Source organism: Capra hircus, chromosome 16 (assembly GCF_001704415.2).
Source record: "Capra hircus breed San Clemente chromosome 16, ASM170441v1, whole genome shotgun sequence".
Taxonomy (NCBI): Eukaryota; Metazoa; Chordata; class Mammalia; order Artiodactyla; family Bovidae; genus Capra; species Capra hircus.
Genome location: NC_030823.1, coordinates 41,680,983 through 41,708,917, shown reverse-complemented (window position 1 = coordinate 41,708,917; position 27,935 = coordinate 41,680,983). Strand labels below are relative to the sequence as shown.

Below are 27,935 nucleotides of genomic sequence, written 5' to 3'. Positions count from 1 at the left end.
AGGTTATTGATGTTTCTCCCGGCAATCTTGATTCCAGCTTGTGTTTCTTCCAGTCCAGCGTTTATCATGATGTACTCTGCAAAGAAGTTAAATAAGCAGGGTGACAATATACAGCCTTGACGTACTCCTTTTTCTATTTGGAACCAGTCTGTTGTTCCATGTCCAGTTCTAACTGTTGCTTCCTGACCTGCATACAGATTTCTCAAGAGGCAGGTCAGGTGGTCTGGTATTCCCATCTCTTGAAGAATTTTCCACAGTTTATTGTGATCCACACAGTCAAAGGCTTTGGCATAGTCAATAAAGCAGAAATAGATGTTTTTCTGGAACTCTCTTGCTTTTTCCATGATCCAGCGGATGTTGGCAATTTGATCTCCAGTTCCTCTGCCTTTTCTAAAACCAGCTTGAACGTCAGGGAGTTCATGATTCATGTATTGCTGAAACCTGGCTTGGAGAATTTTGAGCATTACTTTACTAGCATGTGAGATGAGTGCAATTGTGTGGTAGTTTGAGCATTCTTTGGCATTGCCTTTCTTTGGAATTGGAATGAAAACTGACCTTTTCCAGTCCTATGGAGATTCCTTAAAAAACTGGAAATAGAACTGCCTTATGACCCAGCAATCCCACTGCTGGGCATACACACTGAGGAAACCAGAATTGAAAGAGACACATGTATCCCAATGTTCATCACAGCACTGTTTATAATAGCCAGGACATGGAAGCAACCTAGATGTCCATCAGCAGATGAATGGATAAGAAAGCTGTAGTACATATACACAATGAAATATTACTCAGCCTTTAAAAAGAATACATTTGAATCCGTTCTAATGAGGTGGATGAAACTGGAGCCTATTATACAGAGTGAAGTAAGCCAGAAAGAAAAACACCAATACAGCATACTATTGCATATATATGGAATTTAGAAAGATGGTAACGATAACCCTTTATGCGAGACAGCAAAAGAGACACAGATGTATAGAACAGTCTTTTGGACTCTGAGAGAGAGGGCAAGGGTGGGATGATTTGGGAGAATAGCATTGAAACATGTATAATATCATATATGAAACGAATCACCAGTCCAGGTTTGATGCATGATACTGGATGCTTGGGCCTGGTGCACTGAGATGACCCAGAGGGATGGTATGGGGAGGGAAGAGGGAGGGGGGTTCAGGATGGGGAACACGTGTGTACCTGTGGCGGATTCATGTTGATCTATGGGAAAACCAATACAATATTGTAAAGTAATTAACCTCCAATTAAATAAATTAATGTTTAAAAAATAAAAAGTTGCTAAAGTCAAGAATGATAAAAAGATACAGTATTTTAAAGATACAGTGTTTTAAAGTATTTAAATGTACATAAATTTGTCAAGCTCTTGCTGTAAGGCCAAGGCCTTTTCTTTAATTGTAGGCTCATTTATTAGACTTCTGACTGTCTTTGTGACAAAGCCACACCCATAATTTATCATCTATAATTTTCAGTTTGGTGGAACTAGAAACTTATGAAGAAAATCTAAGTGCAAAATCCTTTAAACTTTTTATCATGTATCACCAAAATTTTATTTCCCTCTTTCTTTCACATTTATCTCACCCAAACTTTATTGAACAGCTGTTTTTTTTAAACAACTCACCATTATCAAGTCTTTTAAAGACATTCAGTTTAGTTTTCACACTTAGTTTTGTTTCACACTAAACAAACATTCTTATTGCTGTTATGTTTCAGTGATTTATCTAATATTTAATTAAATTAGATCATTGTAATAACAAACACAACTGCATAGACAGGTTTGGGACCAAATACTACTGATACTTGAGAAGCACAAAACTCAGCTCTTTGGAGCAAATTGTCTGGGCCTATGCATGTATACTAAGTCGCTTCAGTCATGTCCAACTCTTGGTGACCCCATAGACTGTAGTCTGCCAGGCTCCTCTGTCCTTGGGGTTTCTCTAGGCAAGAGTACTGAAGTGGGTTGCCATCTCCTTCTCCACTGGGCCTATGAGCTACCTCTTTATTTTAGAATAATGCTCAATGAGAAATGGATGTCAGTCTTTACATTCTAGGGTTGTGAAGAGCATAAGTTCATATGGTGAGTGGCTAAATGGAGTTTGGTTAAGAGAGCTTTTGTTCTTTCTACCTAAAGGTTTAGTGTTTAAAGTTGAACTTACAGAGCTCCAGTTGGGTGTATTAAGTATACATGATTAGAGGGCACTTGTGATCCATTGATAGCGGAATGCAGCTGACAAGACATTGCTCCTTTTCTTCCCAGTCCTACATTTCTCTTACCTAATTGGTTTGGTTTTCTCATAACTCCACAGCAACTTCCTACCATTTCCAATAGTAAATCACCTCCTAAAGGGAAGTTAATCAAAACTGTCTCCCTTCCACATCCAGCATTTCCTTAACACAACGTCTCAGGAGAGGGACGTTGCCATTGTAAGCCGTTTATCAAACTGTGTCCCATGAAATTCGCTGTTAATTGTCCACTTGAATTCACTTTGCTTGTCAGCAAATATGTGTTTTATATCTGTTTTTTTCTCTCCTCTCTCTCTCTCCCTTTTTTCCTTTTTTTATTTTTTTGACTTTTGCTGTACTAACGAAAGTTTTTTCTATGTTTTTGCAGGCTCTTTCTTGATAAGGATATTCCTAGGTATTTTCTGTTTGCTTTTTTGCACATAAAGATTCTGTTTTATCAGAATGCTTTATGTCTTATGTTGCTTTGACTGCTATTGTAATTTAGTAGTTTTCCCCTATGTAAACTTGCACCCACCTAGGAATAGAGCAAGACCTCACTCTGCACCATTGTGCCCTAGGTTTTTCTAATGCATGTGTAGTTTCACTTGTAGGTTCTTGAGTAATCTGTAGAGTTCATAATTATTCTCTCGTTCCATTTAGTAAACCTGCTCATTTTATTCTTATGCCATGTCAAGTTTTCCCTTCCACATTGCAAAGTAGAATGTTACTGCCCTCATTTCATATGGAATCTCAGGCTTTTGTGATTGTTTACCTTTTTCTTTGTTTTGTCCTGTGTAGTATCAGAGACCAGTTCAGTTATTTGGGTAGCTGAGTCTGTGAGAAATATTTTTTATTTTTAAACATTTCTCTTTGTCCTGTCAGGACTACTTGTCTCATTTATTCCTAGTTTGGTAGTGAAGGAAATTTCCTCCCATCTCTCTCTCCATCTGATTGAGGAAAAAAAAATGAAGGAAGTGACACATAACGGTATAGGCTGAATGTTTGTTTAAGATGCATATATACAAACACCCACACAGCACATAAACACACACTGCTTTTGTTTCGAATACCTTGAGAAACCAACGTGGGGTTATTTCCTGACCACCTTAGAGCCATGCAAGACAGCATGCTTTAGGACTCAGCCCTGTTTCTAACCACCAGTTCTCTTGCTCGCTTGAGTCCGTTGACATTACTCACGCATCTTGGTTGTAGTTTGTATGACCTCTTCTCAAGAACTGCCACCCTTGGTGAGTATTTTGGAAAAAAATGTGCAGCCGTAACTCCCAAGCACCAAACAAATCAAACCGAAAAAAAAAGACAAAAAACCCACCTTTTTCTCCCCATCCCAATACAGGGAGATTTTAGTGATGTAAGAATTTTTCTATGTTAGCCAAGTTTCTATCAGAGAAATTTCTTCTTTAGGTTAAATGAAAACCAGACAATAGGAATGTGAAGAGGCCTTTGCATACTCATTCAGGACACTTGTCTCATTTGAGAGGGAATCATGAACCATAAATCCTGGCCCCAGGAAGCGCAAGTTCTGGTTCATTTCTTAATGAGTCACAGGTCCAGGCAGCAGGACTAGGAACTGTCCAGTGTCTCCAGGGTAACACATGCCATCACCCTACGAAGGGGCTTTACTTGACCTCAGCACAGGCGGGCCCAGACTGCAGGGCCACAGGTAGGCCCCATTCCAGTTCCCTTGGCAGACACTGGGATGCAATAAAAGAGCCGTCTCAAGGACAGAGCCCTCAGGTGGCTCCTCTGAAGTAATGGATTCCACCACCCAACGTCAGAAGCTAAAATTTAAACCGAGCTAAAATTTAGATTCTATCAAAACAGGGCTCTGTGGGTGCATAAAGGGCTCTCTGGTAAGCCCAGGGGCAGGGGAGGGCCTTGTGTCATCCTCCGTGGTTGCTGTTTGGGTCCCTTGGTTGCTTCGTCCGTCTTTGTCTTGCTGTCTCTCTGTTCCTTTGGTATCTGTGTAGGGAATTTTCTTGACCCCTTATGCACTACCTTAAGAGCTAGATCTTTGCAAGAGTATCATGTACAGCTGATGACCCTGGAACAACACGGGCTTGAACTGTGTGGGTCCACTTACGTGTCGATTTTTTTCAGTAGTAGGTACCACAGCACTCCATGATCCATGGTTGGCAAGTTGTACGTAGATTTTTTTCTCTTTTTTGGCTGTTCTGGATCTTCATTGCTATGCAGACTTTCTCTAGTTTGGGCGAACAGGGGCTACTCTTTGTTGCAATTCGTGCTTCTCACCGCAGTGGCTTCTCTTGTGGAGCATGGACTGTAGGCACTCGGGCTCAGTAGTTGTGGTGCCCTGCAGCCTGTGGGATCTTCCCAAACCAGGGCTGGAACCCATGTCTCCTGTGTTGACAGGCAGATTCTCAACTACCGGACCACCAGGGAAGTCCTATACACGTATTTTTAAGAGCATGGAGAGTCAGCCCCCTACCCCCTGTTGTACAAGGGTCAACTGTACTTCAGTATGACTTACAACTGTACTTCTAGAAGCAGCTACAAGATGTAATCATCAGGCTTCAAACACTAGCACTCAGGATGAGGTGTGGTTATGGAATTCATTTAGAAGTATTGTTTTCTTTTATTATTTCTGGAGAAACAAGCACAGAGGTGTGTTTAGAGAGAAGATACGCCAACTATTTGCCAACATCTAGAAAAGACAGCTGCAGTGAGATTACCATTTGGTAAGAAGCGAGGTGGAATGTACTGAGCAGGGAATAAAGTGCACAAACTCCAGTTGTATCAGGTGAGGTGTGTTATATGTCCAAAGAGCGTGGTGCTGGACAGCCCACTCTTCAGGGGTGGACAAGGTGTTTTCCCTGACAGTTCTTTCGGGGATTGAGTTGGGAGGCGATCTCTGACTCTGCTGTTGAACTCAGGATGGTGTTTCAGGTAAGACCTGCTGAACCAGAAGGTTTAATGTCAAGTAGGGGCTATGGTGTTTTTACTGGGAGGAAAAAAGAAAGGTATTAGGACAGTTTACAAAATCAGTTTATGGGTGTTTATTAAATAATCAAACTTATAGTTGTTATTTTTTTTTATAGTTGTTATTTGAATGTTAGATTCTTATGTGGATTTTTGGAAAACTGATAAATAGTAGTTGGCTAGCTCTGGTACTAAAATCATTTTCTTTTACTGAAATGTCAGCTAAGAATAACCTCATATTTTATTTAAAACAAGTTTCTCTATGCTGTCTCTCTCATCAGTCCTCCTAGATGTGTGTGCGATGTTTCTGAGGTTCACCAGGATGGAATTGACACATGAAGAAGGCTGCTTCAAACGATTGATCCTCTATTTCCTGCCCTGGTCACTGACTCACGGAGGAGCTCACTTAGTCTTTCTTATTTTAGTTTCTGTCCATACTCATTTCTGCTTTTCATCTTAATTCTGTTGATTGATCTCACTATGTTGATGTTTATAGGCAGGGAGAAAAGAGGCTGGAGGCTGATCTTTTTCTCCCAGGAGATGAAGGTTCTACTCTATTGACAGAGTTTGGGAAGTTAGAACTGTGGGTCACTGTAGGTTCTGCAGCATTTCTGATTGTGGCATTACCTGGCTAAGATGACTTCAGGGCTCTACAGTGTTTCCGACTGTGGCAGTACCTGCACTGAGGTACCTGCAGCTTTAGGTGACCCCTCTTGCCTTTTCGACCGTAGGACCTTCTATCGTTTCGAGGCCGTCTGGGATAGTTCCCTCCATAACTCCCTCCTTCTGAACCGAGTGACACCCTACGGGGAAAAGATCTACATGACCCTGTCGGCCTACCTGGAGGTGAGAGAACCCGCAACTTGAGTTACCGTGACCTGCCAGCCCTGCACAGTGGGCAGGTTACAACAAGGAAATGGGGAGGAACGATGTGACTCATTGTGTCTTCCTTTCTCCCAGCTCATCTTCCCAGCTCATCCTTAAGTTACTTATTATATTATACTTTGCTAGCTACTCTGGTTACATTAGGTTTTGTTCCCAGTCCCCAGTTAACCAAAAAGTCGCATAACTATTTTATTCTCAGTTTTAGTAGCCTAGTCCCCATCCATCAGAGAATGCATACTTTTAAGAAAACAGCCTCTTGTTTTTAGAAGTTGTGGATGGAGCCTAGTAGTGGCTAACATCGCAGATGCTAGATCTAGCCTGTCTGAGTTTAGGTTCCCTGTGCTGTCACTTAATTGCCCTCCTGTCCTTGGACGAGTAATTTCTCCTCTGTGCTTCAGTTTCCTCATCTCTTGGACAAGGGTAATGATAGTATTAATAGCATTTACCTAAGAAGGTTGTTGAGAGGTCACAAAAAGGGATTTAAGGCAAACAGTGCTGGGCATATGACAAATAATAAGTATCAGCCATTGCCTACAGAAAAAAACTTTGAAAAAATTTTGAGAAAAGTAAATGCACCTACAAGGAATACTGCCTGACCTTACACGTATTGTCTGATCTGCTGTTGAAATAAATTGTTGGTAGAGCTGAAGTCCTCCACCCACCACGTCTGGGACCAGCTTTCCAATGCCATGGTGCCCAGACTGTGGTCACAGCTATTCCATCTGCTTTCAGCTGGATCACTGCATCCAGCCCGCCATCATCACCAAGGACGTGTGCATGGTCTTCTACTCCAGGGACGCCAAGATCTCACCGCCACGCTCGCTGCGCAGCCTCTTTGGCAGTGGCTATTCGAAGTCACCAGACTCGTAAGCTTTGGAAATGTCGCCTCGGGTTGGTGGGCCCCATACAAATGAGCAGTCTCAGGGTTCTCAGCCTATAAACCTTTGGTAGCTGACACCTGGAGTGCAGTGAGGTAGATGTTGGCATTTAGTAAAATATTAATAGATGGATGAGTAGTAAAGGAAGGAAGGCATGTTCCATTGTGAACACTTTTCCAACAGTTTTGTAGGGACTGAGTGTTGTTTTAAATGTCATTATTATTATTTCTAACAGCTTACTGTTGGGACGTTCTTGTTCTTAAGATTTATTTCTGTTTTAGATACATAAATGTACATTGAAAATAATAGTGACTACCTGTGCATCACCACTGAGCTTAAAAATGGTTACTAATGCAGTAGAAGTTTCAGTCCCCTTCCTAACCACACTCCCTAGAAGCTGGTGTTTATCATTTTCATTCTACTCAGACCTTTACCCCTTCATCTCTTCTTTCTTGTAAGAAAAGGCAAAATTCAGTTTTCGCATTTGTATTATACATTTTCCAGTTTGTCATTCAGTTTTTTCCTAAGTTCAGAATAGGAGAAGAACAGCGACTGATGAGAGATGTCTGTAATTTTGCAGACATCTGAGGGTGGGTTGCAGTTCCAGCACAGGAGACAATATTTTAAGCAGAGAGAATTGAGATTCTTCCTGTTTTTGTGCTGTTTGAAGTTAATTGTTTATTTGTTTTAATTTACATAGCAATCGAGTCACTGGAATTTATGAACTCAGTTTATGCAAAATGGCAGACACAGGAAGTCCAGGTAAGCTCTGTGGATCAGGGAAGGGAGAGTTACCTTTGCATTTGACTGCAGTACACTATATCAAAAGTTATCCCACCCATGCAGGATGGATATACATTTTTGAGACACCAGTTATATTTTACAAGCCACTTTGGTGTGAAGGTAGGAGTTATCATTTTCTGAGTTACGACACTGTTTGCTTTATGACATGCTATACAGTTATAAAAACTGTATAGAACAGATTGTTACTAGGCTGTGGAATGTTATCAGTATAACAAATTCAAGCATATTATGAGAATTCCCTGGTGATCCAGTGGTTAGGACTCAGTGCATTCACTGCCATGGCCCCAGGTTCAGTCCCTGGTCAAGGAACTAAGATCCTACAAGCCCTGAGTCATGAACCCCCTCCCCACCCCCTCGCAAAAAAAATTAAATGTATTACAGTGAATTTGGTTTGGAAAACTTCAGAACCATTTTCCTTCCTCCCTTAGCCCCAAAGATAACTTGACAGTGTGACTTTACAGGTACCGTCAAACTAGAATTTGAACCTTCTATGCTATGGAAAGACAAATGATTAATATTAAGCTGAGCTTGTTCTGTGTCCCTTCTTATGTCTCTGTGGAAAGCTGTTATTCCTCCATTGTGGTGGTCTTAAACAGCCCTCTGCGTTTCCATGTTTGTGAAACTGGAACAGGGACAAAAGTATGGGTTTTTCAAAACATTTAGTGTAAGTTTGAATCATTTTGGAGAAAATATGTGGAAAAGAGACTGAGGCCCACATGTAAGAATGGAGATAAAAGGAAGATTCTGAGTATGAATCTAAGTCCCATCGCAGCTAATTACAGTGTCTAGAGAATTCCTTCAGAAATTTTTAAATTAACGTAAGTTCATGTCTTTTAAGGGCTTCCCTGAGAGCTCAGTTGGTAAAAAAATCCAACTATAATGTGGGAGACCCCAGTTTGATTCCTGGGTGGGGAACATCCACTGGAGAAGGAATAGGCTACCCACTCCAGTATTCTTAGGCTTCTCTTGTGGCTCAGCTGGTAAAGAATCCACCTGCAATGTGGGAGACCTGGGTTTGATCCCTGGTTTGAAAAGATCCCCTGGAGAAGGGGAAGGCTACACACTCCGGTATTCTTGCCTGGAAAATTCCATGGACTATACAGTCCACGGGGTCGCAAAGAGTTGGACAAGACCAAGCGCCTTTCACTTTCACTTTACTCTCATGTCTTAAATTTGAAACCAGTTCAGTTCAGTTCAGTCACTTAGTCGTTTCCAACTCTTTGCAACCCCATGAACTGCAGCACGCCAGGCCTCCCTGTCCATCACCAGCTTGCAGAGCCTACCCAAACTCATGTCCATTGTGGCGGTGATGCCATCCAACCATCTCATCCTCTATCGTCCCCTTCTCCTCCTGCCCTCAATCTTTCCCAGCATCAGGGCCTTTTCCAATGAGTCAGCTCTCCACATCAGATGGCCAAAGTATTGGAGTTTCAGCTTCAACATCAGTCCCTCCAATGAGCACTCAGGACTGGTTTCTTTTAGGATGGACTGGTTGGATCTGCTTGCAGTCCAAGGGACTCTCAAGAGTCTTCTCCAACACCACAGTTCAAAAGCGATAATTCTTCAGTGCTCAGCTTTCTTTATAGTCCAACTCTCACATCCATACATGACCACTGGAAAAACCATAGCCTTGACTAGACGGACCTCTGTTGGCAAAGTAATATAATGTCTCTGCTTTTTAATATGCTGTCTAGGCTGGTCATAACTTTCCTTCCAAGGAGTAAGCATCTTTTAATTTCATGGCTGCAGTCACCATCTGCAGTGATTTTGGAGCCCCCCCAAAAAAAAGTCTGACACTGTTTCCACTGTTTCCCCATCTATTTCCCATGAAGTGATGGGACCGGATGCCATGATCTTCGTTTTCTGAATGTTGAGCTTTCAGCCAACTTTTTCACTCTCTTCTTTCACTTTCATCAAGAGGTTTTTTTTAGTTCCTCTTCACTTTCTACCATAAGGGTGGTGTCATCTGCATATCTGAGGTTATTGATATTTCTCCCGGCAATCTTGATTCCAGCTTGTGCTTCTTCCAGCCCAGCACTTTCTCATGATGTACTCTGCAAAGAAGTTAAATAAGCAGGGTGACAATACACAGCCTTGACGTACTCCTTTTCCTATTTGGAACCAGTCTGTTGTTCCATGTCCAGTTCTAACTGTTGCTTCCTGACCTGCATACAGATTTCTCAAGAGGCAGGTCAGGTGGTCTGGTATTCCCATCTCTTGAAGAGTTTTCCACAGTTTATTGTGATCTACACAGTCAAAAGCTTTGGCATATTCAATAAAGCAGAAATAGATGTTTTTCTGGAACTCTCTTGCTTTTTCCATGATCCACCAGATGTTGGCAATTTGATCTCCGGTTCCTCTGCCTTTTCTAAAACCAGCTTGAACATCTGGAAGTTCACGGTTCACGTATTGCTGAAGCCTGGCTTGGAGAATTTTGAGCATTACTTTACTAGTGTGTGAGACTAGTGCAGTTGTGCGATAGTTTGAACATTCTTTGGCATTGCCTTTCTCTGGGATTGGAATGAAAACTGACCTTTTCCAGTCCTGTGGCCACTGCTGAGTTTTCCAAATTTGTTGACATATTGAGTGCAGCACTTTCACAGCATCATCTTTTAGGATTTGAAATAGCTCAACTGGAATTCCATCACCTCTACTAGCTTTGTTCGTAGTGATGCTTCCTAAGGCCCACTTGACTTCACATTCCAGGATGTCTGCCTCTAGATAAGTGATCACACCGTAGTGATTAACTGGGTCATGAAGATCTTTTTTGTACAGTTCTGTGTATTCTTGCCACCTCTTCTTAATATCTTCTTGTTCTGTTAGGTCCCTACCATTTCTGTCCTTTATCGAGCCCATCTTTGCATGAAATGTTCCCTTGGTATCTCTAATTTTCTTGAAGAGATCTCTGCTGCTGCTTCTAAGTCAGTTCAGTCGTGTCTGACTCTGTGTGACCCCATGGATGGCAGCCCACCAGGCTCCCCCATCCCTGGGATTCTCCAGGCAAGAGCACTGGAATGGGTTGCCATTTTCTTCTCCAGTGCATGAAAGTGAAAAGTGAAAGTGAAGTCGCTCAGTTGTGTTCGACTCTTCGCGACCCCATTTACTGCAGTCTACCAGGCTCCTCTGTCCATGGGATTTTCCAAGCAAGAGTACTGGATGGGGTGCTATTGCCTTCTCCGGAAGAGATCTCTAGTCTTTCCCATTGTATTGTTTTCCTCTGTTTCTTTGCATTGATCGCTGAGGAAGGCTTTCTTATGTCTCCTTGCTATTCTTTGGAACTCTGCATTCAAATGGGAATATCTTTCCTTTTCTGCTTTGCTTTTCACTTTTCTTCTTTTCACAGCTATTTGTAAGGCCTCCTCAGACAGCCGTCTTGCTTTTTTGCAATTCTTTTTCTTTTTCTTGATCCCTGTCTCCTGTACAATGTCACGAACTTCTGAAACCAGTAAAACATTTTAAAAAATTAACGGGAAATAATGGAGGCAGAACCAGTTGGTCACCTACCATCTTGACTGAGCCATGAAACATGAGGGAGGTGCATATAGTCCTTTCCCACTTTTTTCCTCTGAGTGTATTTTTATATATTTGAACCAATAGTGTGCAGACTATTTAATCTCTGTGTTTCCACTTAACATAATATCTAGCATTTTCTCAAGCTGTATTACCAGCTTCATAATTATCTAAGAATATAAAACTCTGTTTTAAAAGAAGTTCAGACAATTGCTTTGGCACAAAAGGGATACATTTTTATTATAATACCCCATGTATCTTGAGACACAACTGTCCTAGTGTGCCATGTGTATGAATTATTCATTCCTTTTGCGCTAAAATTAGACTTGGGTTTTTCTGTGGGGAAGAAAAAAAAGTGGTTTCCTCTTATCTCAGGCATGCAGCGGAGGAGAAGGAAAATCTTGGATACCTCAGTGGCATACGTGCGGGGGGAGGAGAACTTGGCCGGCTGGCGGCCCCGGGGAGACAGCCTCATCCTAGAGCACCAGTGGGAGTTGGAGAAGCTGGAGCTCCTGCACGAGGTACTGGAGGGGAGGCAGGCGCAGGCAAACTCTTGGGTCAGATGCCCCAAATATCATCTTATGCTCAGCTGCTGCCTGTGACCAGGGCTTGGCAGTTTTCCTTCACAGTGGAGGCATGATATAATACTTTGCTTATTAGGACCTTGATGAGCTTGCATTTGCTGAGGCTGTACTGTTGTTGTTCCTAGGTGGAGAAAACCCGCCACTTTCTGCTGCTCCGCGACAGACTGGGTGACAGCATCCCCAAATCCCTGAGTGACTCACTGTCCCCCAGTCTCAGCAGCGGGACCCTCAGCACCTCCACCAGCATCTCCTCTCAAATCTCAACCACCACCTTTGAAAGTGCCATCACACCCAGCGAGAGCAGTGGCTACGACTCAGCAGACATTGAAAGCCTGGTGGACCGAGAGAAAGAGCTGGCTACTAAGGTGGGACTCCCTGTCTCTGCTGAGCGCTTACCCCCTGAGGCTCTGTGAGCTGGTCTTTCTGTTTTCTCCTTTGCATTTTCATCTTTCTTTGAGGGCCTCTGATTCAGGTGCTGACACGGTGAATATAGGAGTAAAGAAGACTTAATTTCTACCCTTAATAAGTTTACAGGCGAGTGGGTGGCCAGCTTTTAATAGAGGTGTGATCTGAAATGCTGTGGGAGGCAGAGGAGAGGCCTGCCCAGGAGGGCACTCATGAGCTGACCTTGGGAGGACACACAGGCGAGAGCCAGCAATGTCCTGCATGGCCAGTGTGAGGGAATCCGCACAGGAGAGGGACAGGAGATGGAGCTGGGGAAGCAGACCAGGGGCCAGGTCACGAAGAGCCTGAGTGCTGGAGCGAAGCATGCAGAGTGCTCTGGGAGTGACCTGGAGTGCTTCAGACGGGTATTTGTGTTTTAGAAAGACTGCTCTGGCAGTAATAAAGAGGCTACATTTGTGGGGAGGAGATTGAGGCAGAAAGAATTCTCTATTTCCATAATCCAGATGAGAAATGATCGAGTTTTTTAACTATGGTGGGAGTATGTGGGATGAAGAGGAATCGTGAGAGAGATGTTTGGAAGGTAGAATCCACATTGTTTGTGACTAGATACCACGGGAGCGGGCAGAGGGCTTGTTTGGGATGACCACCAGGCATGTGGGTCTGGGCAACTGGCTGACGATGGAATATAAAAATAAGAGGGAGTCTGTAATTGTTTCAGTAATCGAATGGTCATCTAGATGATTTAGGAACATACATCATCTAGAAATCTCCATACCTTTTAGTACCAACGCAAGTTGAGAATTAGCGATGCCATTGCATTCTTAAACACTTTAAACTGTGGTGTTTGCAGTAATTCACTTTTGCAATTTTGAGAATGGCTTTTTATCCACTGATATTATCATCTTTATTAGGCAGGTCCAAGGCTTCCCTTGCTATATTCCTAGCTAATTTCCCAGGTTATTTGAGCAGCACCTGAGCTCCACTGTGGGTCTTGGCATGTTATTTTCCCTCTGTGCTTTAATTCAGGGCTTTGTTTAACCATCAAAACTTGCTCTTCTCATTCTCTTCCCTAGTGCCTGCAACTTCTCACCCACACTTTCAACCGAGAATTCAGCCAGGTGCATGGCAGCATCAGTGACTGCAAGGTGAGCAGCTCCTGTTTCCTGTCCTCAGGTTCTGCTGCTTTTCGGTGGCTTGAGATGGGCCTGGTGTTATGTCTGAGGATGTCTGACATACCTCCCCCTGCATTTATTTATTTAGTTTTTCAGTCAGAACACTGACTTCTAAAGATGAACATATCTCTTTATCTGTCTCTTAAATCAATTATCAGATGGGAAACATTTGGCTTTTCCCTGGATCCCTTGCAGAAGAATATTCTGTTGAGGGTGATACGTTATTATCTGGCAGGGCACAGCAAGTTCTGAGTTTCTTAGTGGCATGAAATTTTGTTGCTCTCTATAGATAGTGAGGTGAACACTTGAGAGAACTTCTGCTTCACTCTCCTTCCATCATCATCCCGTTTCCTGCTCTTCCCTAGCACGCCAAGCTTTCTGCCTTGGGTCTGTGTACACGGCCTGTTCATTTGTCTGGAATAATCTTCCGGATAGTCCCATGATTGGCTTCCTTAGCTATTTCATCTTTCTGCTTAGATATTGCCTCCTTGAAGTGAATTCCCTTAACCATCCTCTGTGAAGCCAGCAGCTCTCTGAAACTTTTTAACCTGCTTCCCTGCTTTCTCTTTTGCTGTAGCAACGATCCCTGCCTGACACTTCTTAAAGTGTTTGTTGATTGGTTGATTCTCTGCCTTCTCCACTTAGAATGTAAGTTTCAGGAGGGCAGGGCCTCTGCCATGTTCTTAGAATAGTACTTGTTGTTCTCAATGCTTGGCATGCATAAACAGGGTCTTTGTCAATGAAGGAGGCTGTAGCAGTATAAAACATAGGCATATTTTATAAATATAAAAAGCAAGCCTTGCCTCTTTTGTAAATTTCTTTATTCCTATTGTGACACGTAGGCCATAAAACATTTGTAGAAATTGTTTCCTTGCAAGGCCCGAAACACTGGAGATTTGTGAGCGTGAGGTCCCTGGCTGCCAAAGCGCCTCACTGCGGAGTCCTCGTGTTGCCCTGGACCTCACTTGCGAGCTCTGCTTTCTTCCAGCTAGCTGACCTCTCTCCTGTCGGCCGGGACCCCTCTGTGTCCAGTCTGAGCAGTTCCACCCTCACCCCGTCCTCTACCTGCCCCTCTCTGGTGGACGCTAGGAGCAACTCCCTGGATCAGAAGTAAGTACCCGGACCTCACCGAGAGAACCAAAGGAACCGCCGACCTCCTGCTCGCCCCGTGACTCCCAGCCGAGGGCAGCACCATCTCCCAGGCAGCTCTGGGAGATATGTGGGAGCCTTTTCTGGATGTCACAGTGGCTTGGCAGGTGCTCGTGCCATCTCTGAATATCACACCTTCCTAAATCTCTGCACCATATCACTGACTCCTCTTCTTCATCCCCCTTTGCTTGATTTGTTCTTCAGTTCACAACCCCGGTTGTCTCCCCATTCATAGCAGACACAGGAAGCCCCATCTAGGGAAAAATATTTTGAAATGACTTTGGAAAAAATATTTTAATGACACAGCCAAATATATAGGTAAGAGTAATAGAGACCAAGTCTAGGTCTCAAGACTTAATCGTTAAAATCACTGCTGTGCAGTTGCCATCAGTCTCCTCCGCCCTGTCTCCATTCGTTATGCTCACCTATCCGAACGCACCTGGTTATCATCCAGCTGTCTGTCTTCCTGTATCAGTACTGGAAGTGGGCTTCCAGTGGGCTGCAGAAAACAGCACAACAGGGTGATTTAGTTGAATTTCACTGCCATCAACTGTAAGACATTTTTTTTATATGCCACTAAAAAAACTTCCCTGTTGGCACTAGTGCTAAAGAACCCACCTGCCAGTGCAGGAGACATAAGAGACATGGGTTCAGTCTCTGGGTTGGGAAGATCCCTTGCAGGAGGGCTTGGCAACCCACTCCAGTATTCTTGTCTGGAGCATCCCTTGGACAGAGGAGCCTGGAGGGCAGAGGTTTATAGGGTCGCAAAGAGTCAGACATGACTGAAGTGACTTAACACACAGTGTGCAAGAAAGCCAAAGCACTGTCACTGCAGTGTGACATGCCATCAATTATAAGATGCATCCCAATTCGAGGAACAATGAAGTGTGAGAAAAATGGGGTTTTTAGAGTTAGTGAGATACAATTGATTAGACTAAGTTGCTCTACAAAGGTAACAGCACAGAGCGCAGGAATTGTCTCTCACAGCAGCTTTGCTCCAGACAGTCACATGGGAACCCAGTTCTTCTCATTTGTTGCGTGCTCCACTGGTCCTTCAGGCAGTGGTTCTCAGACTTTAGAGACATCAGCACCACCTGGGAGGCTTGTGAGAGCCCAGATGGCTGAGCCCCATCCAGGGTTTCTGATTCCACATGTCTGAGCTGGAGCTGGAGAATCTGAATCTCTAACACTCTTTTCAAGTGAAGTTGATGCTGCTGATCAGGGACCTCACCTTGAGAACCCCTGCCCTAGGTGGTTCCCCAGGTGTGGCCTGGGGACTAGGCAGGAGCATACCAGGGAATGGTGTTCATACTCCTCAGCCTTCTGTTCAGAGGGCTTCCGGACAAGAGGGGAGACTGAGAGACTCGCTGGTCATCAGTGAGAATTTCCTTTGTTAATAACTGCTGAAGGATGACACCCAGTGGATGTGGGATTAATTACCTTTTGGATGCCAGCTCTGCCTTCTTAGCCAGGCTCTGAGGACCTGGTGTTGGCAGGGTCCCTGATGTTTGGGGAGAAGCATTGTTTTGTGCATTGACCTCATGGAAGCTCTTGGTACCCCCTTTCTTCCTAACCTGTGTCTCTTTTCAAGGACCCCAGAAGCCAATTCCCGGGCCTCTAGTCCCTGCCCAGAATTTGAACAGTTTCAGATTGTCCCACCTGTGGAAACGCCCTATTTGGCCCTAGCAGGAAAAAATGAATTTCTCAATCTTGTTCCAGATATTGAAGAAATTAGACCAGGGTGAGTACTGTATGGAACAGAGATGCTGGGTATTAGAAGACAGATTAGCGGGAATTCACTTCCAACTGTTCTGCTCAGGTCTAATGCAGATGGACCTGGGATGCAGGAATGGGACTGGGTTCTGCTCCAGGTGTATCTCTGTCCCCCTCACCTGGCACGGCCTGCCAAATAGATCATTGCCTGTTTCCTTCAACCTAGGGACGTGGCCTCAGTCTGTTTTGATGGCCTTCAGCTTATGATCACTTTGTTTTTCTGAGGAACTAACCTCTGCTGACCTGTCCTTTCAGCTCAGTGGTCTCCAAGAAAGGATATCTGCATTTCAAGGAGCCCCTGTCCAGCAACTGGGCTAAACATTTCGTCGTGGTCCGTCGCCCTTACGTCTTCATCTATAACAGCGACAAAGACCCTGTGGAGCGGGGCATCATTAACCTGTCCACAGCCCAGGTGGAGTATAGCGAGGACCAGCAGGCCATGGTGAAGGTCAGTCCTGCCCTCTCCGCTGTTCATTGCCGTTCACGGCCTGCCCATTTGAGTTCTGAACCCTGTCGTGTGGTGCAGAATCTCTCTTTTGTGTTTGGTGTCTCTGAACCGTCTGTGTGAAGGGCCGTGTGCCCTCTGAATGTGGCCGGTGGTCGCCATGGTCAGTATTCATAGGAACGTTCTTGTTCTCCTGGGTCTCTTTCAGACACCAAACACCTTTGCTGTGTGCACCAAGCACCGTGGGGTCCTTTTGCAGGCTCTCAACGACAAAGACGTGAATGACTGGTTGTACGCCTTTAACCCTCTCCTTGCTGGCACAATACGGTAAGAAGCTCTTGTGTTTCCTTTCTCTCCTTGGCAGTTGGTTCCAGGGACATCAACATAAACAGGAAAGGAAGTCTTGTTATGAACACGTTTAAGTTGGAGGAAGGATAGGAGTGTGAGTGTGGGCGTAGGTCATCAGGTGTCCTGAGGGGCTCAGGGACTCTGGTTACATTTGAACCCAGTTAATCTCTTGCTTCGACTTGTTCTTCTTAAGGGGGCTGCAGCTAGAGGCTGTGGGACTGAGTAAAGGAAAGACTGGGAGAACCTTAATGGTCCCCAGTGTTCAGCTGTGTGATCCAAACTCAGACCCCGAGAGGGGCCTCTGTCCCAGGCTCCCCAGAGTGAGGAGGACTGTTGGCTGGCCTGTTTGTCCAGGGGCCTAACGACTGGGCCTGCAGTGCAGGATGGGAGGATGAAGGACATGAAGGAGGGGCACAGAGAAGCAGACCTACGGGGCAGGCGCCTCTGAATCCCAGCTTCCAACCCTGTGTTTGTCTCATCCTCTCATCCCTTTGTCGTCTGCAGGTCAAAACTCTCCCGCAGATGCCCAAGCCAAGCGAAGTACTAGGCGACTGCCGAGCACCCTCACCCGCCTTCCGAGAGATAAAGAAAGTGTTTCCCCTCATTCTCTTTGTGATCCTTGATGGTTACTCTTGTGTGTGATCCTGTGGCTTGACTACTCGTCCCTCTCGTCCAGCACTTTTTCTAGTGCTCCTGGTCCCCATCCCCATTGCTCTGTACTCTTTTCTTTTCTCCTGTGCTGAGAATCTTGTTAGAAGCATGTGGCCTAACAAAAGTGGGGAAAAAAACAAACACACACACACACAAAAACCCCAAGGAGATCCAAATTATTTTTTGGTGTACTTAGGCTTCCTTTTGTATGATAGGTCCCCATTATGACCTCTGACATCTGTGCTGCTGTTTGGATATCTCTGTCTGTTTTTCAAGACACCATAATACTACTTTCTTTTCTCTGTTTGGGATATAATTTTAACTTTTCTTGGGTGGCTTAGAGACTAAAGGAGGAGACATCTAGTCTTTTTAGAACCCGAGGGGAAAAATCTTACCCTTCCCCTTTCTGTTGCTTCTTGCCATGACTAATCCCTGCATTTTCCATTGAGGGAAACAAATGGTTGTAGTGAGCTTAGACGTGGGAAGGTGTATTCTCTGAAGTTGGGGCTTATTTAGAACATAGCTATGTAATTTTAACATAGTGGAAGAGAGAAGAGAGGGACTTTTCAGCAGATTTGGGACAGTGGCCGCTGGTGACCGTGTTAGAAGGGAAGAGCCAGGGCTGTTGCCAGTGGGTCTCACAGGCTCTGGGGCCTTGGCGGTGGTGGTCCAGAGGTTTCCCTCACAGGAGGGCTCCTTGAGTGGTTTGTCTCACTGGGAGGGAGCCTCTTCTGAGTCCCAGTCCTATTCTGGGCGTTAGTAATGATGGTGGCTCAGTTTGGAATTCCTGCCATGATGTCATGCACCGATGTCCCACCAGGAGGGTGTGTCTGCCTTCCTGGTGATGAATCTGATGGTCTTTGTCATCGTCATGATTATGGTAAGGACGGGTAGTGACCTGGTGATGGTCGTAGCTCCCTTTGATCAAAGAAACGTAGCTCTAGGAATACAGTTGAACAGAGGAGCCTGGCGTGCTGCAGTCCATGGGGTCACAAAGAGTCAGACCTGACTAAGCGACTGAACAACAACAAGATACACTCAGAAGCCTCCCTCTGAATCCAGTGGCCATTTTCAGTGATCCTCGTCCAGTGGGAAATCCTGTCAGTGATACTTGTCTCCCTCCACGAACAAATAAATAAGCGAAAGTGGCAGGCTTTGCTTTTTGGACCCCAGGATTATAACAGACTGCTTCGTACCACTGAAAGCAAAAGGCCACCTGGGGGCAGAGAAGCAGTTCCACCTGAACCCTGGTCCCAGACATAGTTGGTTGTCTCCTCTGTGGAAATCCTGCCAGAGGGGAGAGGAGCCCACTGCCCACTGCCTCCTGCTGTGACAGAACAGGCTCACCTGCTGCCAGAGGCCTTGGCAGAAGATGCGCTTCCTCTTCCAGCTGCAATGAGTGTCCCAGGAGTGAACAGGAGAGGAGACTCCAGGTACTTCGGTTCCTTTCCAGTTGACTTGGGGATGTCCTCTACCATCCTTTCCCGCCCTCGCTCACACCTTTCTTTCACCATCCCTCAGGCGATCAGGAAAGTGCTCGCTCCCACTTTGTGGAGACTGGAGGTCCCCAGTCTCGAGGGCACTGACCCTTGGGCAGCAAGGGGGAAGGGCCCATGCGCTCCTCAGAACGGGTGCTGGGCAGGCGTGTGTGTGTCAGCACCCAGACTGTGGCCTCGCCTTCCTGCTGGGGCTTATCTTCTGGCTTCATTCAAAATTACTTTGCAAAGAGGAGGAAAAGGAAGTCACTGGAGAGCTGAACAAGAGAAAGAAGAGTAATCAAAGGCTATGGCCTTACCTGAAAAATTATTAAGAAAAACTGTAGCAGATTTTTAAACTTTCTTCCTCTCCTTAAATGAAACATAGGTCACTAACCCTAATGTTAATTGTTTCCTAAGTGGTACTTGAGACTTTAACGTAGTTAGAGGTTTCTTATCTAATGGGCACAATATGCCCTTCCAGTGTTGACTCAAACCCAGGGTCTGTTTGTGCTTAGAGACAGCTTCCTGGGCTGAAATTAAGTAATTTCAGGGAACAAAGATGAGATTCGAAAGTTAACGTTTAGAGTTAGGTCATGGATGCTGCTGCTGTTAAAGTCTGACAGGAGGACCCATGTCTGTGACTGAAGGAGGTGGGGAAGCGGAGGGAGAGAGAAATCAAGTGACAGACTGACATGACCTGTTTTTGCTTCACTTAAACAAAACTGACTGGGAAAGTCTTTGCTTTGAGATGTCAGATACTGCGACAGGCTGAGGTCAGAAGGCCTGGTGAGGCTGTGGGGGCCGCGGCCATGGCTCATCTGTACAGCCCCCGCAGGGTCCCCTCTTCTCTAGGGGCCTGTTTTCAGATTAAAGCTGGAGCAAGAGTTGATGTTCCCTTTCCAGGTAGGCCCATCCCCACTTTCAAGCTCTGAGAGGGAATTTATGGCAGGAATTATGAGGCTTTTGTGGAAAAGGAAAAGTGAAAGAACTCAAATCTTTAAGGAAGCTACTTTTTAAGGTAGTGTTGGGGTTTTCTTTTTCCCCTAATGCACTCTTTTAAGCAAGCAGAATAATAACAACAAAGCAAGGAAAAACACTATACAAAGTAAGGAGAAATGAGTGCTATTTAAAAGTAACCGTCTCCTTCCTCCCCATGTCCTTCTTACTCCTGTCAGAGCAAAAGACGGCCCCACGGCTTCCACCAGACCGGCGTCCGCACCCTCCTTGTCTCTGCGCTGGCCTAGGGATTGGTCAGCTCCTGGGCTGGGCTCTGCGGGGTCAGCCAGCCTGCGCACGGCCACCAGCGCAGGGAGGGGCTGCCTCTGGCAGCTGGGTGGGACCTTGAATTCCAGTCCATTTTTATAATGTGAGGAAAGTTGAGGGAAATGATTTCTGCCAAGAAACCACTACTTTTTTCCCCTTCAGCTGTATAGAACTTACAAAACTGCTCACTTTCGGTGGGGTTTTTCAGCTCTTTTAAGATGAGGGAATCAGTTAAATCACTGCAAGATCTTTTGGTACCTAAAGTAAAAACTGGCACATATATCAAAGCAAAGACTTTATTGCCTGCTGCTTGTTGTCTAATTTACAGGGATATTTAATTTTGTAAGGTATTTGTATATTTACACAGCTGTAATTAATTGCACATTGAACTGGAAAAGCAAGGTGATGCGCTCGTAGCACCTGTCGGTACTTGGCACCTCTCATCCCAGCTCCACTCGGCTTCTCTATCAGGGCTTGTCTGTTTCTTGTTTGATGTGGGTCCTTCGTTTTTCCCTTTTGGTTCCCTTTTTAAACTGTGATTGTTAACCTGCTCTTTAAAAAGAAGAGACTAATCCTGCTGCTGCTCTCAGAAGGTTCGCTGAATGTATTTTCAACAGGGCTCTAACTCCTGTGCGCTGCAGATGTCCCCCGTAGCCTGTGACGCTTCACCAAGGTGCGGCCAGACCGCGACCATGCAGCAGAAACGGATCGACTGGGGTTTCCTTAGTAAATAAACGGCTTGATCGGCTGAGAGGCTCCCTGCTGCTGTTGTTCAAAAGGCCATTTATGAAACTTGAATTTGAGCCCCATCAAATCTTAGGAAAGCCTCTGATCACTTAAAGGAAGGAATCAGAGTTGATACAAATTTCATGTTACAGAATCACAGCCAAATGGCCTGTGCTCAGATAGGAAGTCCTAGCTGATATTGGTCTCTTGCCAAACCCTGGCTGTCGCGTGTTGTTTTCACGTCTTCAAGTTCATCCTTTTCATTTGCACATCCTGACATCAGTTCACCTGAGGAACCCAGCAGCCTTCCATGAGTCATCCCCAACTTGGTGGTCTGAAGCATTTGTCCCTCGAGACTTTGGGTCTCATCACCCTCCTCGTGCACAACCATAAGACCCGTGAAGCATAAGTGGCCTTTTTGAACCAAGACTTTGCAAACTGATCTCTCCCCAGGGAAGGAGTTGAGCACATTAGCAACAATGTACATTATTAATTTCGGATTTTCATTTTCATGTTTTATTATGTAAATATGATCTGACGTTCGGAGCTTGAGTATACAGAATGTAAATATAGTTCTTGTATTTGTACTAATTCTGGTTCTTTTGCTGTATAGCCTTAGATGTGCAATGCAGACATTAACTGTGTATGGTAACCTTGCATCACGGAACTATTAGTGAACGAGGTCATATTAATAAAGGTACAACCAGTGCATCAGAAGGCTCTTGATGTGCTTTTATTCTTGCACCCTTTATAAGGTATTTACACAAAGGTTTTTCTTGCCTGGAAAAGCTACTGCTCTTCTGGGAAAAAGGTCACAATGCCATGACCTACACATTCCTTTCTGAGAATTCCAAACAACAGTTGTTATGTAACTAGTGTGGTGCTGTTTCTTTGAAAGTACTCTCCTCCCAAGTATGGGAGTGGGTATTCTAGATGGAAGATTTGTCCCTTTTTTCTCTTGAGGCCTCTCTTTGTAAACCTATCAGGGAGTCTGTAGTGTGTGGTATGGTAGTGATTCTGTAGGTGGTACAGTGGTTGGGATTTTCACTATCAGTTTAACAAGTTCCTGTTGTGAGCTGTTCACTGTCCTGGGTGTGTGTGGAAGAGTGGAAACAGGGAGTTGAAACGCCATTCAGGCGAAAAGCATTGTGTGTCTGGATGCTGATGACTCAGCAGCGAACCAAACAGGCCTGGTACCCATGGCCCTCCCATTCCGGTAATGGAAGATATTCCTTACACAAATTTAAAATGTTACAGAGCAAAGTAAAGCTGAATAAAATGTTAGAAGGGATGGGAGGGAAAGGCGTCTTTTTAGGTGTGTGGGCAGAGAAGGCCTCTGTTGGGAGATGCCATTAGAGTAGACTCAGAGTGAATGAGTGGGTGAGCCATGCAAGGTGCGTGTGTACTCGGTCGTGGCCAGCGCTTTGTGACCCGTGGGCTCTAGCCCGCCAGGCTCCTCTATCCATGGGATTCTCCGGGCATGAACACTGGAGTGGGTTGCCATTTCCTCCTCCAGGGGATCTTCCCCACCCAGGGATCGAACCTGTGTCTCCTGCATTGGCAGGTTGGTTCATTACTACTGCGCCATCTGGGAAGCCCGAGGCGTGCAAATCCCTGGGCACAAAGGTGGTCTCCAAGCAGCGGTAATAAGTGCTTGAGGCAGCTGTGTCTTCAGAAGGTTCCAGAATAGGGAGGTGTCCCAGGTAGAGACAGGAAGTAGTTGGGCCTGGGTGGTTTCAAGCACTTAGGTAACTAATTTCATTAGAGTAAATAGGAACCAAGGGAGGATTTTGAGAAGATATATTCCATGATCTTATTTGTGTGCTTTGTTCGTTTAAATCTTTTAAATATTTGTTTGGCTGCTCTGGTTGGGATTCTCAGTCTTCGTTACAACATGCAGGCAGGTTCTTTCTTATGGCGTGTGGGATCTAGTTCCCAGGCCAAGGATCGAACCCGGCCTCTCTGCGTTGGGAGTAGGGAGTCTTAGCCACTGTAATACCAGGGAAGTCCTTTATTTATGTTCTTAAAAAGGCCATTCTGGGACGCAGCCTGTGTGTGTAGAGACAGGGACGTGTGGAGGAAGAGGGACCACGTGGGAAGTTGTTACCCTAGTGTTGAGGGGTGGGGATGGGGGATGGAGGCTTGGACTGAGAGCAGCAAATCTGGGGAGAATGGGTCAGATTCAGGACATGTTATCCTGTTAGAACTTGGAGTTTGCTGAGTGACTGCATGTAGAGAAAGAAGGGAGGTAACTCCCGGGATGCATGCCTGAGCAAACAGGACAGGCTTGCATTTCCCTAGGCTGAAGGAGAGAAGGCGATGGCCCCCACTCCAGTGCTCCTGCCTGGAGAATCCCAGGGACGGGGAGCCCGGTGGGCTGCAGTCCATGGGGTCACTAAGAGTCGGGCATGACTGAGCGACTTCCCTTTCACTTTTCACTTTCATGCATTGGAGAAGGAAATGGCAACCCACTCCAGTGTTCTTGCCTGGAGAATCCCACGGATGGGGAAGCCTGGTGGGCTGCCATCTATGGGGTCGCACAGAGTCGGACATGACTGAAGCGACTTAGCAGCAGCAGCAGGGTGAAGGAGGCTAGAGGAGAACGGCAGAGGGCAGTACTGCGTGGATGACTTGGCTGTGGCCTGTTCACTCTGAGACATCAGTGCTCCCACCTGCAAGTGTGCTCTCTGAGGCAGCTGAATGTACTCGCTGGATTCAGGGGGACAGGTTGGGCTGGAGACACATTTAGGAACTGTCACACGAAGGTGACAATAAAGGCAAGATGGACTTCCCTGGCAGTCCAGTGGTTAAGAATCTTCCTTGCAATGCAGGGGACAAGGATTCAGTTCCTGGTTGGGGAACTAAGGGCCTACATGCCACGAGGCAACTAAGCCCGGCACCGCAATAAAGAACCCACAAGCTGCAACTGAGATCCGCCAAGGCCAAAAATAAGTAAATCAATAAAGGCAAGAGGTGAGGAGATCTGGGGAGCGAGAAGCTGGTGAGAATCAGGGCTCTGCAGCCTGGGGCAGTCAGGAGAGGGGACGACAGCAAAGCGCAGGAGAAGTGGTCGTGAAGAGGGCATGGTATTTGGCAACCAAGTTAAGGAAGTGTGTGAAGATGGAGGAAGTGACAGCTGTGTCCGGTTCAGCTGACCGGTTAAAATAGAACTGAGCAATGACCACAGGTTTTGGCAACAAGGAGGAGGCTCTAAGAAGTTTGAGGCACCAGTGGAATGCCATCACTGCTTCCCAATTTCAGAGCCAACTGAGAAGGCAGAAGAGCGATCAAAATTTCGCCTTCATTACCATTAAAGCTACGATTGGAGAATGTCCGGGGGTTAATGGATTCCCTAATCCTGAATGTCAGGATTAGAGGGTGGGCAGCAGTGTGTCTTGAGCTTTAACGTGTACTAGACTCCCGTGGGTCGTACTAAATGCAGATTTGGATTGAGGAGGCCTGGAGTGAGGCCTGAGACCCTGCATGTCTCATAAGCATCCACGTCAGGTGAGAAGTTCCCTGATGGCAGCTGAGGTTCCCAGAGAGAGAAAATGTCTGGCTTGGCCATGCCAGGGACTCCTTCCAAACTCAGGCAGTTTCATTTCTCTCTTGTGTGGGGCTGATGGAAGCAGGAATGATCCAGTAACAGAGTCACTTCACATGGGAGGAGAACTCAGTGATGCCTCTGCTCGGGTGAGGTCTTCGGCAAGCAGACAGTCTTCTGAGTGGTGCCAAAGAGAGTCTAGTTGGAGTAGGTGCCAGGGAAAGTGGGAGGAGGGAAGGCTGAGTGAGGAGTATGGTGGGGAGGGGGGTGGGGGAGACATGGGGTTAGGGAGAAGTTTTTATTTTTATTCTAAAGCAAGGTGTTAGGCCAGCATGTGTGTCTGCTGATGGGGATGAATGAACTGGAAGGGAAACATGATGGGTGGCGTGAACCCCTGGATGTGGCTGGTGGGGTTGGAGCTGAGACAAGAGGGGAGGTCAGACCCAAGTCCTGTGGGGAGCAGCATGGTTTATCTTAAGTGTTAGGAGGTGATGCCAAGTTGTGGGCAGCCCCCAGACAGACAGCTAAGTGACAGAGCTGGAACAGGTTGTCCTGGTCACGGGTTTGTCCCTGGACTCATTGGTCAACTCTAGGCCATGTCTTCCTGAACTCCACCAGGCTTTTTGCTTAAACTGCGTTAGTTTTTATAAAGCGGGTTGTTCCCCTGCACTTGGCCTCATACAGGGTCTCGTGGCTGCCACGGTGCTCACAAAGCTGACAGCACCAAGCATCAGGAGGGTCTGTGGAACTGTGTGTGTTCATTTAACGTATCACTCCCACATCTGATTTTTCTTGGCATTCCACTTTCAATTTTAGAAACTTCTGGTCTCTGCACAGTCCTAAATCTTTAGCTTTTCAGAGCACATCACATGCTTACATTATTGCTTTTAGAATGTATCAGTTCAATTTAGTCACTCAGTCGTGTCCGACTCTTTGCAACCCCACGGACTGCAGCATGCCAGGCTTCCCTGTCCATTACCAACACCCGGAGCTTGCTCAAACTCATGTCCATTGAATCAGTGATGCCATCCAACCATCTCATCCTCTGTTATTCCCTGCTCTTCCTGCCTTCAATCTTCCCCAGCATCAGGGTCTTTTCCAGTGAGTCAGTTCTTCACATCAGGTGGCCAAAGTATTGCAGCTTCAGCTTCAGCATCAGTCCTTCCAATGAATATTCAGGACTGATTTCCTTTAGGATGGACTGATTGAATCTTCTAGCAGTCCAAGGGACTCTCAAGAGTCTTCTCCAACAACACAGTTAAGAAGCATCAATTCTTCAGCGCTCAGCTTTCTTTATGGTCCAGCTCTCACATCCATACATGGGTAGTGGAAAAACCATAGTTTTTACTAGACGGACCTTTGTTGGCAAAGTAATGTCTCTGCTTTTTAATATGCTGTCTAGCTTTGTCATAGCTTTTCTTCCAAGGAGCAAACGTCTTTTAATTTCATGGCTGCAGTCACCATCTGCAGTGATTTTTCAAGCCCAAGAAAATACAGTCTCTTGAGTTTTTTCAAAAATCACACTTTCTTTCTACTTACTGTGTAAGCAAGCCATTTGAGATCAGCTGTGGGGATTATACAGCACGTGAGAGACCATATAATCAAATCCACCCCAACTAGTATGTAACTGACACACCGTCTTATGTAAGTAAGTCAAGCAAAGGATTCGACCTGGGGAGGTTTGCAGGAAAGGGTTGTTTCTGTAGAATTTCTGCTTAGACTTTGATTTGGGATTTGGGGAGTTAGGGCAAGGCAAAAAAAAAAAAAAAAAAATTGACAAGACGAAAAGTGAGTTAACTTTAGCATTATAAGCCAAGAACTTGAGGGTTTTCTAAAAACTAAAGGTCAGCATGGAGCCATGACCAAGTCATCCTGGATCTACCCTCTTCATCTTAGGGGAGACTTGGCTTTCTCCCAGCCCTGCTCTCTTTAAACCAGTCTGCAATAGTTTTCCAACCATATTGGGAAGCAGTATTCTTTTTTTTCCCGCTGGTTGTTAGCACCTTAACAAAAACATGAGAGGCTGTGTAGCATATACCATTAATAACAGAAGAAAAACAGATGGGCAGTTTAATTTGATGTTTAACATGTTTGCCTAAAATGATGCTTCACAGTAGTAGCTTGGGTGTGTCTAGATGTTTAGTCACATTGACTCAGCAAAATTTCTCCCTTGCTAAATCTCAGACTAGAGCAATCAAATTTTTTTTTTTCCTGCAGCAAAATCTGATAGTAGGTTTTCTTTGTAACAGAGCCTCACAGAAAAAGGAAATAGTTGCAAAAAAGTTGAAAGTTCTGAGAGGCATGAAGGCCCTCTTGAAGAAAGCACTTAAAATTGTGTTAAGTTCTGCCTTGTAAATTTATTACAAGTGCGGTTTTTTCCCCAAAAATAGTGATTGAAAGTTCAATTTACCTTTCCACTTTAAGTCAACTACATGTCTCTAACATACAGATACACCCAGTTTCTCTGTGACAGTATGTCTCTGTGAATTTGCTTAAGTATGGGTTGCTTATCTGATTAGGAAAGAGTGCTGGGCTCAGCTCTAGCAGACTTGGGTTAAAGTTCAGTTCTGCCACAAATTAGCTGAGAAAGTCAACTTCCCTGAGCTGAGTTTCTTATTTCAAATTAGACAATATTAATAATGGTATCTTGAAATCATACAGCATTGGAAATTCTCAAGGAATTTTCATGTTGTTTTTCAGTTGCTCAGTTGTGTCCAACTCTCTGCAACCCCATGGACTGCAGCACAGCAGACTCCCATGTGCTTCACTCTTTCCTAGAGTTTGTTCAAACTCATGTCTGTTAAGTCAGTGATGCTATCTAACCATCTCATCCTCTGCCGCCCCCTTCTCCCTTTGCCTTCAATCTTTGCCAGTATCAGGGTCTTTTTCCAATGAGCTGACTCTTTGCATCAGGTGACCAAATTATTGGAGCTTCAGCTTCAGCATCAATCCTTCCAATGAACATTCAAGATTGATTTCCCTTAGGATTGACTGGTTGGATCTCCTTGCAGTCCAGAGGACTCTCAAGAGTCTTCTCCAACACCACAGTTCAAAAGCCTCAATTCTTCGTTGCGCAGCCTTCTTTATGGTCTGACTCTCACATCTGTACATGACTACTGGAAAAACCACAGCT

General features: G+C 45.3%; 1 protein-coding gene across 7 annotated transcripts in view; it reads left to right on the top strand.

Annotated features, from left to right (window-relative positions):
• The window catches only part of KIF1B (kinesin family member 1B), a 153,944-nt gene extending 131,969 nt beyond the window's left edge, over positions 1-21,975 (top strand). For all 7 annotated transcript variants that reach the window (XM_018060362.1, XM_018060363.1, XM_018060361.1 and 4 more), the window contains 11 exons: positions 5,919-6,033; positions 6,805-6,938; positions 7,651-7,712; positions 11,640-11,785; positions 11,974-12,213; positions 13,327-13,398; positions 14,414-14,535; positions 16,166-16,315; positions 16,603-16,795; positions 17,001-17,119; positions 17,645-21,975. In XM_018060362.1, coding sequence (XP_017915851.1) covers positions 5,919-6,033; positions 6,805-6,938; positions 7,651-7,712; positions 11,640-11,785; positions 11,974-12,213; positions 13,327-13,398; positions 14,414-14,535; positions 16,166-16,315; positions 16,603-16,795; positions 17,001-17,119; positions 17,645-17,687 — 1,396 coding nt within the window. In that variant the 3' untranslated portion in view covers positions 17,688-21,975. The remainder of the gene's footprint in view (positions 1-5,918; positions 6,034-6,804; positions 6,939-7,650; positions 7,713-11,639; positions 11,786-11,973; positions 12,214-13,326; positions 13,399-14,413; positions 14,536-16,165; positions 16,316-16,602; positions 16,796-17,000; positions 17,120-17,644) is intronic.